Raw genomic sequence first — 13258 nt, forward strand, 5'->3', positions numbered from 1 at the left:
AAAAAAAAAAAAAAAAAATTATTGTTAAACTGGAATTATAGATATTTGGGGAAAATTTTTTTTTTTTTTAAATTTAAACGGAGTCTCTGTTGCACAGGCTGGAGGGCAATGGCGCAGTCTCAGCTCCCTGCAACCTCCACCTCCTGGGTTCAAGCAATTCTCGTGCCTCAGCCTCATGAGTAGCTGGGATCACGGGCATGCGCCACCACGCCCGGCTAATTTTTGTATTTTTAGTAGATAGAGGGTCTCACCATGTTGGCCAGGCTAGCCCCAAACTCCTGAGCTCAAGTGAGCTGCCTGCCTTGGCCTCCCAAACTGCTGGAATTACAGGCATGAGCCACTGCACCCGACCTGAAACTACAGATTTTTATCGGAAGTCTTCCTATTGTCAAATGATCACAACTAATTCATATTTCTTCAAGATAACATATACATCAAATAAAACAGTTTGCAACCACTGTCTAAAATAAAACTCTTATGGAAAAGAGCTGTTTCCTCCATACATTTTTGTCATTACGTTTTGCTTGAGAAATACTTCAAAATATGCAACTTTCCCATTCATGTATTTTGTTTCATATCTGAAAAAGGTAGTGGGGAGAGATAACTCTAAAAAGTATCAGTGTAAATTAAATTTCAATTTAGTGAAATAAATGTGGGCTTTGCTATGGGAAAAAAATCTGATTCTTCAATGTGTACTTTTTAAATATGTACATATTTTTTTCTTATTACAAAAATATAGCATTTTGTTATTGTTAATAATTTAAATGTAATGGAAGTTTATGGTGTTAATTTCCATACCCCTCCAGTTCCCACATCCTAATCCATTTACATACTTGTAATAGCTACTTTTAGCAATTTGGTATGTATGTTAAATTTATATCATACATTTTCTGTATATGAATGTACTTTTTTAAAAAACAAAAATGAGATTCTACTGTTCTGTTAGTTCTATTATTTTGGTAATATAACTTGGACATCTTTCTATGTCAATTGTATATGTGTGTGTGTTTTTTTTAAGTTTCCTCCTTATGCAACTAATGAAATTGGCAAAGTCACTGGTTTAAATAGAAGAGAACTTGGGCATGGTAAGTACATATCTGTAAACTTACACAGTATTCTTACAGAGACTTAATACATTTTTTTACTTACTGTTTTCTATTCTAATTTAGGTGCTCTTGCTGAGAAAGCTTTGTATCCTGTTATTCCCAAAGATTTTCCTTTCACCATAAGAGTTACATCTGAAGTCCTAGAGTCAAATGGTACAGTATTGAAATACTTCTTTCATAGTGGAAAAGACCATATTCCCTATTCTATTATTAAGTTTTCAAATGTAGTGTTACATTTTGTTTATTACTACAGAACCCAAGTATATTGCAAGAGAAAAATGTATTGAGTTAATCATATACTTGTCTTAATCTCTGTTCTTAGCTAATGAGTTGTTTTGAAAGCAATATAAAACAAATGCTTTTCTTTATCTGTTACAGTAGATCCAGTTTGGCTTGTTTCTTTATTTTTACAAACAAACCACAGAACAAGGTTACCAAAGAGGAGAAGGGCCAAAATAGAGTGATCATTAGGCAGGGGATACCTGTCACATATCCACATGAATAATAAGTGGACATCACAGAGGGAGTCTAGGCAAGAGGTCACATTTAAATAAAAAATTCATCCATGGGTCAAGGTACGGTGCAGTCATTAAAGGCAGAAAGGTCATGGAGTTCTTAAAGGTGTAACAGACATAAATCAGATAGTCACAGATTTTGAGAGAAAAATACCAAAGTAAACTCAGAATTTAAACTAAAGACTTTGTGGTTCTCTACTGGGTGTGACTAAACTAATGGGCTTATGCGAGTGAGAGAGCCAAAGCCCTATATCTTTAACTACTTCTGATAAGCAAGAAAAAAGATATGCCCTAGGAAGTCTATTAGAATATCTGTAGCAATACTGTGCAATAGAACTTTATGTGATGGGCTGGGTGTAGTGGCTCACACCTGTAATCCCAGCACTGTGGGAGGCCGAGGCGGGCGGATCACAAGGTTCCGAGGGTCTAACATGGTGAAACCCTGTCTCTACTAAAAATACAAAAAATTAGCTGGGTGTGGTGACAAGCTGAGACTCCATCTCAAAAAATAATAATAAAATAAAACTTTTTGTGATGATAGAAATCCTCTTTCTCTGTGCTATCTAGTTGAAGAATTAAATTTATTTTAATTGATTAAACTTTAAGTCACCACTTATGGCTAATGGCTACCATATTGGATCATGCAGCCCCATAGTTTATAGCTTAAAAGAACTTGCCTTAGGTGCTTTTAAAAAAAAGAGACTATTGAATATTTGTATTGTAATTGAATATTTATAAGGAAATAACCACTAGTAATACTTTGCTACATTTAAAAAAATCAGTATAATATAAAGCAGGTATTTTTTTTTCTATAGGGTCATCTTCTATGGCATCTGCATGTGGCGGAAGTTTAGCATTAATGGATTCAGGTAAAAGAATTATGTCTCAGAACTGCTGATATTGCTCATGCCTGTAATCCCAACACTTTGGGAGGCCAAGGCAGGAGGCTCACTTGAGGCCAGGAGTTGAAGACCAGCCTGGGCAACATAGCAAGACCCCATCTCTACAAAAAAGATTAAAAAAAAAAACATGCTAACCTTTTATACACACCTGTTAGTATAAAATATAAGATTTCTTTAAATTTGGGTTTTAGTAAAACTCAAAGTCAGATTACAGATGACCAAATCAAGCCAGAGCAAGATGGTTGAAAAGTAGAGCTTCAGATATCCAGATATCTGCTGGAATTCTTATTTTTAGCTAAAAGCAGTACACTGAAAAATTTTTATTTGCATTGGTGACCTAGTAAACTTTATTTCCTTCCAAAAGGTAGAGAGCTCCAGAATTGATTCCAATCACCAAGGAAGTTTTGCTTAGTAAGTACTATTAGGACTCATAAGAGAAAGCAACTGTATTCTTTCAGTCAATTTATACAAGCCAAGAGAACAATGCCACTCAGGCATGTACACACAATTTTAGGAAGGCGGACTACAAATGGTTCATTATAATCCCCAGGTCTGAAATGCCAAAAAGGAACGCGTTATGCTTGGAGGTTTTTTTTTTTTTTTTTTTTTTTTTTGCCTTCTGAGACAGAGTCTCGCTCTGTTGCCCAGGCTAGAATGCAGTGGTGCAATCTCTGCTCACCGCAACCTCTGCCTCCTGGGTTCAAGTGATTCTTCTGCCTCAGCCTCCTGAGTAGCTGGGATTACAGGCATGTGCTACCACACTTGGCTAATTTTTATATTTTTAGTAGAGATGGGGTTTCACCATATTGGCCAGGCTGGTCTTGAACTCCTGACCTCGTGATCCACCCACCTTGCCCTCCCAAAGTGCTGGGATTACAGGCGTGAGCCACAGCGCCTGGCTGCTAGGAGATTCTTAAAACCAATTCGTGCCAAACTGTCGTCAATGCTGCTATTCAAGAAGAAAGAGAGAAGAAACCTAAAGACACTAAAGAGGCCACAGGAGTTCTCTGATAAGTTCATACATTTACAGTACTGGCATGAAAGATAGAAAGGAGGGCCGTAACAGAGGATAAAATGAAAACATGGTGTGAATATATAGTAATATTATCTAGAAAAATTAAAAACAGGCCAAAGCAAAAAATGCTAAAGGTACTTTTCCAATTTATTCAATAAAGGAAAACATAATCTGATGTTTAAGGTAGCTGGTAAAATACTGCTGCTACTCTTTTCATCTTCAGTCTTTCACTCTACAAATCTTTACTTTGTGGCACCTATGTGCCAAGCACTGATCTAAGTTCTTAGGACATGGTGATGAACAAAACAGTCTTCGTCTTCATGGCACTTGTGTTTCCATTCCAAATCTCATATTGGAAAACACTGAACAAATCTTGAAAAAGGTAAACTGAAAAATAAAAGATGACATCATAGGAGAGTCTTTACCTGCCATTTTTATATGAATTCAGATCTTTTGGTCTAGACAAAAACTCATCCTCGATTATGATGAGAACTTCAGGATTAGATTACTGAAATATGATGGCAGGCATTGAGAAATCATGGAGACTGGTATCCCAAGGACAGAAAACGTTATTATTGGAAGAGAAGAAAAGTATTTTCTATAAAGTATAACACAATGAACTTGACTGTGACCCTCAACAAGACTCTTAAGTTATAAAAAGAATGGTTTGTAAGTAGTTTAGAAAGGAAATGGGCCAGGCACGGTGGCTCATGCCTGTAATCCCAGCACTTTGGGAGCCTGAGGCAGGTGGATCACTTGAGGTCAGGAGTTTGAGGCCCACCTGGCCAACATAGTGAAACCCTGTCTCTACTAAAAATACAAGAATTAGCTGGGTGTGGTGGCCCACGCCTATAATCCCAGCTACTTGGGAGGCTGAGTCAAGAGAATCACTTGAACCCAGGAGGCAGAGGGTGCAGTGAGCTGAGATGATGCCACTGCACTCCAGCCTGGGTGACAGAGTGACTCTGTCTCAAAAAAAAAAGAAAGAAAGAAAGGAAACGGACTACAGAAAGAAGCCAGAAGAGACTTCTCCAAAACAAGTCATGCCATAGTTATTTAATTCACTTTCTGTTTTGAAGAAATTACTGGATTTGCAGTAGAGGGTATTGCTGTTGGTGTGATGTATCTGTAATTCAGCTTTATGGTTTATGATATCTTTATGATACCTTGTGTAAATGATGCAGAAATTTAGACTAGATAATAGGTGCACCATTCATACTGGCTAAGGGATGAGCAAAGGGACTGCTTAATGTGATCAGCAGGTCAGAGGAGGATCTCAGGTTGAAGACTTGAGGATGCTTGTTTCAGCTGTGTCTCTTTCAATGTTGACTGAGAACACTGGCCTGCCAATAAAAACGATACTGATTAAAAGGAATGAGTGACTGATTTGTTAAATGACAAAATTGAGCAGGATAAAAAAATATGGAGCTTAATAGTTTAAAAATTAAATGTGAAGCGATAAAGCCAAAAACCTCAAAAAAGTTAAATTTGATAAGAATGAATGTCAAGTCCTGTGGGATGGGCCAATACAGGGTATACAGTTCAATTCAAATATGATTTTGAATTGCTTGAAAAGGGCTTGCCCTGCTCTAAGTCAGGCACTGTCCTATGCCCTGGGCCCAGGGATACAAATTGTACCCAGGTTTTGAAAAAGCTTAAAGGTTTGAAAACAAACAAAAAGATACTAATAGATTGAAGAGGTAATAATACAAATATGTATGAGGCATACAGGGTGATTGATGAACTAGGCTGAGCATAATTGGCTTAGAGAGACTACTACATTTCATTTGATTTTAAAGGCTGAGTAGTTGTTGACTGGGCATATCAGGAGCAGGGCCTGTATTTCACATGAAGGGACCAGCATGTGCAAAGTTAAGAAGTTATGAAACAGTGTAGTGTGTTTCAGGAATGCCCTCAAAAGAGATGTTAAGGTAGTAAAGTAGAATCATATGTTGAAGGTCATTGTTATGCTAAGGAGTTTGAACTTAAAGCCAGCATTTTTCCAATTCAGTATTCCATGGAATAGTGTTCCACAGGACATTGATTATTGTATACCATGAAAAAGTTTATCCTGTTCTAAAGTAAGTTTCAGCAGGGTTAAGCAGGTTTATTTAATGTGGGTTAAATAGACTTTAATAAGCTAATTCTAATACTGACTCTCTAGGAATAGGACATGTAATATTTTTCCAAATTTATTTGACCTCAGAATATGTACAAACATTTCCTGAAAGCAGTCAGTGAGGAACTTGAAGGATTTTATGGAAAACAGTGGCATGATTTGAATCTGCTTTTGTTTTTTCCAAATAGTGTTTCCCAGCTTAAGTGATGAATAGCCCTGGGGAATGAGATGGCAGAGACTAAGAAGTAAAGAGAGAAACTAAAATCTGGGAAGCCAGACAGGGAGCTTGTTGCCGGGTCAAGAAATGATATGGACTCAGACTAAAAAGTAGCAATAGGTATTTTAATATTTAGGGTAAAGGACAGCTTTCTAAAAAATTAAACAGATCTTTGTGACTTGATGGGATATAGGAAATGAGGAAAGAAATGTTGATTCTGGCATGAGTGTCTTAGTTGCTTTAAACCAAAGAATGCAGGAGGTAAACGATTTTTTGATAGTGATTCAATTTTGAACAGATATGTATTTCTTTCATCATCATCATTATTATTATTATCATTATTATTATTATTATTTATAGAGATGAGGTCTCACTATGTTGCCCAGGCAGTTCTCAAATTCCTGAGTTCAAGTGATCCTCCCATCTCGGCCTACCAAAGCGTTCAGATTACAAGCGTGAGCCACTGGGCCTGGCTCAATTTTGAATATATATTTAAGGTGCTTTGGGTACATTTAGCTGGAGATGTCTGACAAGCAGTTTACTAATACAGGTCCAGGGTTTGGCACAGAGAGCTGGGCAGAAGGGATGGATTTTTAAGTCATCAACATTATAGATGGTGGTTAAAACCATAAGTATAGATGAGGTTGCTTAGAGAAAATGAAATGAGATACACACTCCTTTACACCAAAGTAAATTCCAAGTGATCAAAACTTAAGCATTTTTAAACAAATGAAAGATGGTAGGTTTTATCAAAATCTAAGCAAAACCCAGGAACCATGATTACATAAACTAAAAATTCTACACGGAAAACTAATGACCATAAGCAAAGTCAACTAACTAGGAAATAAAATATTTTATATTTATATGTTATTAAACATAATATTTTATCTTTATATTTTAATAAAGATCTGTCCATATTGAAAAAAGATCAATAATAAAAAGACTGGCAACCAAGTAGAAAAATGTTGAAGGTCATGAACGGGGAGTTCTCAAAATAAGACATAAATAGGTTTATGAACATGAAATAGTTTTCAACCTCAGTCATAGAAAACGAGTCAGATTTAAAATAACCATTTTTTACCCTTTAAATTGAGAAAAATCAAAAGATTTGACAAGAATTAATAAGAATATAGAGTAGCATGTACCTTCTTATACCACTGGAAAAAGTTTAAAATGCTATGTCTTTAGAAGGCAGTTTGACAGTGTAACAAACATAAATGCACATACCTTTTGACTCAGCAATCGCACTTCTGTGTGTGACTTATAAAACATATAGGGAGTACTATGCAACTATTCAAAGGAATAAAGTAGAGCTTTGTGTGGTGGTATGTGTCACTATCCAAGACATGTTATTAAGTGAAAAAGGCAAGGTGCAAAACAGTAAATGCATAGGGTCTGCCACCATGAGTAAAGAAAACAAAAGATTATATTTACATTTATACTTGTGCACAGAAATTTTCTAGGAGGATACACTAATGTTAGCTGCCATGGGGGGGGTAAACTGAGGGGTTCAAACTGGAAGAATTTACCAAATAGATGCTTACTTTCCAACAAAAAGAAAATAAGACACCTGAAGCCAAAAAGCAGAGCAATGGATAATTTAAAAGTTATAAAGTTTGCTATTGTTAGAGGAGTTTTTGCTGGATATAGTACTTGTTTACATTGTTCTGGGAATTTTATTATATGTTCAAAAACAAATGAAGTAGTCAAATGACCTCTTAAGACTTTTCCAACTCAGCTTCGGTGATTGTCAATTTAGATAACAATATCCATTTACATTAAAAATAAATGTCTGGACCGGGCACAGAGGCTCACGTCTGTAATCCCAGCACTTTGGGAGGCCGAGGCGGGCAGATCACAAGGTCAGGAGATCGAGACCATCCTGGTTAACAGGATGAAACCCTGTCTCTACTAAAAATATGAAAAAATTAGCCAGGCATGGTGGTGGGCGCCTGTAGTCCCAGCTACTCAGGAGGCTGAGGCAGCAGAATGGCGTGAACCCGGGAGGCAGAGCTTGCAGTGAGCTGAGATGGCGCCACTGCACCCCAGCCTGGGCGACAGAGCCAGACTCTGTCTCAAAAAAATAAATAAATAAATAAATAAATAAATAAATAAAATGTCTGCTGGGCGCGGTGGCTCACACTTGTAATCCCAGCACTTTGGGAAGCCGAGGCTGGCAGATCACCTGAGGTCAGGAGTTCAAGACCAACAGGGCCAACATGGTTGAAACCCCATCTCTACTAAAAATACAAGCAAACTAGGCAGGCATGTTGGCGGGCGCCTGTAATCCCAGCTACTCGGGAGGCTGAGGTGGGAGGATCGCTTGAACCCGGGAGGCAGAGGCTGCAGTGAGCCATGATCATGCCACTGCACTCCAGTCTGGGCAACAGAGCGAGACTCCCTCTCGAAAAAAAAAAAAAAATTGATAGATAAATATATGTTTTAAGCTCATGTACACATTAGCCACAGAAGTTCTTTTTCCTAATTATAGGGGTTCCAATTTCATCTGCTGTCGCAGGCGTAGCAATAGGATTGGTCACCAAAACTGATCCTGAGAAGGGTGAAATAGAAGATTATCGTTTGCTGACAGATATTCTGGCAAGTATATTCCCGGTTTCAAATACTTAATGAAGACTAAAAAATAAATAAATAAAAATTAAAAGATAAAAACAAATCAAATAATGGTGTAGACTATATGTACTTATAATGGTGAAGATTATATGTACTTTTCACATAGCATATGCTCAGAAGAATGCTAGTATTTGAAGAACAGGTACTTGTTCTTCCCTTCCTCCTCTGCGTGTTCACCTTATATCTTAGAGAATATGAATTTAAAATAGGTATTATATTAATAGTAATAGGCCAGGCATGGTGACTCATGCCTGTAATCCCAGCACTTTGGGAAGTCGGGAGTTCAAGACCAGTCTGGCTAATGTGGCAAAACTCCATCTCTACTAAAAATACAAAAATTAGCCCGGGCAGGGTGGCACACACCTGTAATCCCAGCTACTTGGCAGGCTGAGGCAGAATTGTTTGAACCCAGGAGGCAGAGGTTGCAGTAAGCCAAGATCGTGCCACTGCACTCCAGCCTGGGCAACAGAGCACGACTCTGTCTCAAAATAAATATAACAAAATAAAATAAAAGAAAATGATTACTTTAAAAAAAATTGTAATCCTTACCCTTAAGTATTGCAGTAATACTTACACAGTGTAAGTATTCATAGTGGCTCACTTTAGGATGATCATAAATTCATTCTTACACATTTATGAGAGAAAGGAATGATCTAAAAATAAAATGATGTTTCTGGTGAAAATAATTGTAACTTAAAAAGTCACGAATTGGAAGCGGTAGTTAATGTAGAAAACATTGCTTTGTGTTTGGACTTAGGATATGGTTTACTTCTAAAGCTGTTTTTTTGAAATGTTTCTATAGTGAATATGTTGACTTTTGTTTTTGTTTAAAACTATGTCACAACTTTTTAAATTCCTGAAGGGAATTGAAGATTACAATGGTGACATGGACTTCAAAATAGCTGGCACTAATAAAGGAATAACTGCATTACAGGTATTTTTAAAACCCATTTTGTTTCATTTTTGTAACATTTAAATAATGCCATGAGTCAATGTTTATATAATTGTTTGACTTTTCCATATTAGGCTGATATTAAATTACCTGGAATACCAATAAAAATTGTAATGGAGGCTATTCAACAAGCTTCAGGTGAGCTAGTATGCTTGATTCTCCTTTCATTCTTTCCCACTTTGCTAATGGGAACTACAGTTCTCATTAGGCTTATTATAAAATATTGCTTTAAAAAGTAGAATTTCATAAAACTTAAATCAAGAAGTACTGGCGAGGTGCAGTGGCTCACATCTGTAATCTCAGCAGTTTGAGAGGCCGAGGTAGGCGGATCACTTCAGGTCAGGAGTTCGAGACCAGAATGGCCAACATGGTGAAACCCTGTCTCTACTAAAAGTACAAAAATTAGCCAGGCATGGTGACGCATACCTGTAATACCAGCTACTCAGGAGGCTGAGACAGGAGAATCGCTTGAGCCCAGGAGGCAGAGGTTACAGTGAGCTGAGATCATGCCATTGCACTCCAGCCTGGGTGACAGAGGGAAACTATCTCAAAAAAAAGAAGTACTAAGTAGCCAGGCATGGCATGGTGACTCATCCTAGCACTTTGGGAGGCCAAGGCAGGAAGATTGCTTGAGCCCCAGGAGTTTAAAACCAGCCTGGGCAACATAGTGAGATCCCATATCTATTTTAAAGAAAGAAGAAGAACTTAAGTTTTTGGAACACATGAATAAACATGAAAGTGGGTTACCAGTGGAATTTCAATTTTTACAGATTAAGCAGCTCTCTTTAAAATAGGATTTATGGAGAAGAGAATATGAGTGAATTTTCAAGGTAATAGGGATGTGGAGAGTTTCAATTATTAAGCCACAGGGTTTAGATGGTATACCGTAAAAACTAAGAGTGAAGCTATTTCAGATCATATTTGTTTTATGTAGTTATAACTTTTGTGTTTTTCTCTTCTAGTGGCAAAAAAGGAGATATTACAGATCATGAACAAAACTATTTCAAAACCTCGAGCATCTAGAAAAGAAAATGGACCTGTTGTAGGTAATACATTAAAATTTTGGTGATCCTTGTAAGATAAACATTAATATATGAACGAATATTACTACTTTTAAATTGTTTTTACCCGATACACAAAACAAAAATATTTTAAATGCTTTTATAGTTAAAATGCTTTAAATTTTAGGGCATATTCTTTAACAGTTTTCAGTAATTTTAATCGTCTACTTTTCTGTTTTATAGTAAAATATTTTTACATGTGTCTAGGTAAAAAAAAAAAAAATCCCAAGTGACCATGGCATGTTTTAGGTTCATGTATGTAGTTGAATTGTTTATATATTTGTCTGTATTACATTCCAGAAACTGTTCAGGTTCCATTATCAAAACGAGCAAAATTTGTTGGACCAGGTGGATATAACTTAAAAAAACTTCAGGCTGAAACAGGTAAGAGTTGTATGAAGTTTGGGGTTTTTTAATTAAATGCTAGACCATTTAAGTTTGCTATTTCATCTCTAGTATGTTGCTTTAAATATATATTTATTGGAGAAATGAGAGAAAGACCAGGAGAAAAGGATATGACATGTCTTGACTGAGTATTAATAAATTAGCAAATGGTCGTTCTTAACTGTATTCAAGAAGGATAGCCAAGAATTCATCAGGACTTTTTTGCAACATTTTATAGTTGAACATCTAGATTTATTTTTAGTTTTTAACTTTAGAGGAATTATTACAGTTATTTCTTTTTATTCTGCTACTTTCACTTAGTTTTATTTATACTCTTTTATTTAAAGAGTATATATAAAAACAGTATGCTTTAATTTATTTTTCCTGAAGCAATGTTTGAATTACCTAGTACTTCAAGGTTTGAGGTTACTGCAGGAGAGTGAGAAGCAGCGTCACCTTAGCCATTTGCTAACATTGAGAAACTGATGTGATTTTGTCCCTTATTCGTTTATTCACCCCTCCTAAGAGTAAGCAGGGTAAAGAAAAAAAGGCGAGGAAAGGGTTCTATTATTGTTTCTACTCGTAATTAAGAGAGCAGAACCAGACTCTCCAAAATTTGTATAGATATATTTGATTTCACCAGATGGTGAACTTCAAGAAATCAAGCGTATTGGCTCCCCATTGTATCCCCAGGGCCTACCTAGTATAATGCCAGGTACCTAACACGTATGCAGAGTATATTTGTTTATGAATGAATTCCTTCATTCCTAAAGTAATGATTAAATACGGCATAACTCCACCCAGCTACTAACAGGTCCCTCCTGTTCTCACATCTATTTTTAAGACTAGTTTCCACTGGAATTAGCAAGTTAACATTTTTTTTTTTTGAGACGGAATCTTGCTCTGTCACCCAGACTGGAGTGCAATACACAATCACTGCTCACTCCAGCCTTACCCCTGGGCTCAAGTGATCCTTCCGACTGTAATTCCCAAGTAGTTGGGCACATGCTACCATGTCCAGCTAATTTTTTTCATTTATTTCTTTGTAGTAACAGGCTCTCCCTATGTTGCCCAGACTGGCCTTGAACACCTGGGCTCAAGTGATCCTCCCACCTCAGCCCCCTAGAGTGCTGGGATTACAAATGTGATCCGCCATGCCCAGCCAAGTTAACATAAATTAACATAATTTAATATGTTAAATTATGTTTTTAAAAGGTGTAACTATTAGTCAGGTGGATGAAGAAACGTTTTCTGTATTTGCACCAACACCCAGTGCTATGCATGAGGCAAGAGACTTCATTACTGAAATCTGCAAGGATGATGTAAGTATAGATCATATTAATTACATATCATATAGATATATTTGTTTTTTCTACTTTTTGTTGATATTTTCTTTATGAATCTTATGGCTTATTTTGCACTTACAGCAGGAGCAGCAATTAGAATTTGGAGCAGTGTATACCGCCACAATAACTGAAATCAGGTAATATCAAGTAATATACTATGCTGAGCTTTTTCCTTTATTTCTTTAGAGCCAGGGTCTCACCCTGCCACCCACAGTGGGATGCAGTGGTGCCATAGTACCTCACAGCTGCCTTAAACTTCTGGGATCAAGCAATTCTCCCACCTCAGCCTCCTGAGTATTTAGGACTGTAAGCACACACCACCACACGTGGCTGATTTTTAAATTTTTTGTGAAGACATGGTCTCACTATGTTGCCCAGGTTGATCTTAAACTCCTGGCCTCAAGCCCTCCTCCCGCCTCAGACTCCCAAAGTGCCAGGATTACAGGCATGAGCCACCGTGCCCAGCCCTGTGTTGGTTTTTAACAGATTTCTATTATAATCCCAATTTAATTTTACATTTACTTTATTTACTTTGAAATCATAAGGTGTTTAGATTACATGCCAATAGCCGTATAATCATTACTTTTTAAGGTATAGTATATTTTATTTTCTATATCATTTTATAAAATTTCAGTAACAGTTCTGTGGTTCTAATTATGGTAGGTTCTCCTAACTGAATTCTTTAACCGAATTTTCTACTAGTAATTGGTGAAACCCCAAATTAATTTTCCCAATAAATATTAAATAGGCCCAAAATAGACCTATCAATATTTCGTTGTTTCCTTTTTCTTTTCTTTTCTTTTTTTTTTTTTGATGGCTTATTTTAAACATAGTCTGAATGCTTAATTGGCACATATTTTTAAATGCCAGTTTCAGCCAGGCACCATGGCTCACGTCTGTAATCCCAGCACTTTGGGAGGCCGAGGCAGGCAGATCACAAAGTCAGGGGTTCGAGACCAGCCTGACCAACATAGTGAAACCCCATTTCTACTAAAACTACAAAAATTAGC

At 36.8% G+C, this 13258-nt stretch overlaps 1 protein-coding gene across 1 annotated transcript in view; it reads left to right on the forward strand.

Moving 5' to 3' along the window:
- The window catches only part of PNPT1 (polyribonucleotide nucleotidyltransferase 1), a 65165-nt gene that overhangs the window by 37355 nt on the left and 14552 nt on the right, over positions 1-13258 (forward strand). Inside the window, exons 17-26 of the mRNA XM_011996505.1 lie at positions 1019-1085; positions 1170-1259; positions 2437-2490; positions 8366-8472; positions 9368-9439; positions 9532-9595; positions 10420-10503; positions 10819-10902; positions 12118-12224; positions 12330-12385. Coding sequence (XP_011851895.1) covers positions 1019-1085; positions 1170-1259; positions 2437-2490; positions 8366-8472; positions 9368-9439; positions 9532-9595; positions 10420-10503; positions 10819-10902; positions 12118-12224; positions 12330-12385 — 785 coding nt within the window. The remainder of the gene's footprint in view (positions 1-1018; positions 1086-1169; positions 1260-2436; positions 2491-8365; positions 8473-9367; positions 9440-9531; positions 9596-10419; positions 10504-10818; positions 10903-12117; positions 12225-12329; positions 12386-13258) is intronic.

The sequence above is a fragment of the Mandrillus leucophaeus genome, unplaced genomic scaffold, assembly GCF_000951045.1.
Source record: "Mandrillus leucophaeus isolate KB7577 unplaced genomic scaffold, Mleu.le_1.0 Scaffold518, whole genome shotgun sequence".
NCBI lineage: Eukaryota > Metazoa > Chordata > Mammalia > Primates > Cercopithecidae > Mandrillus > Mandrillus leucophaeus.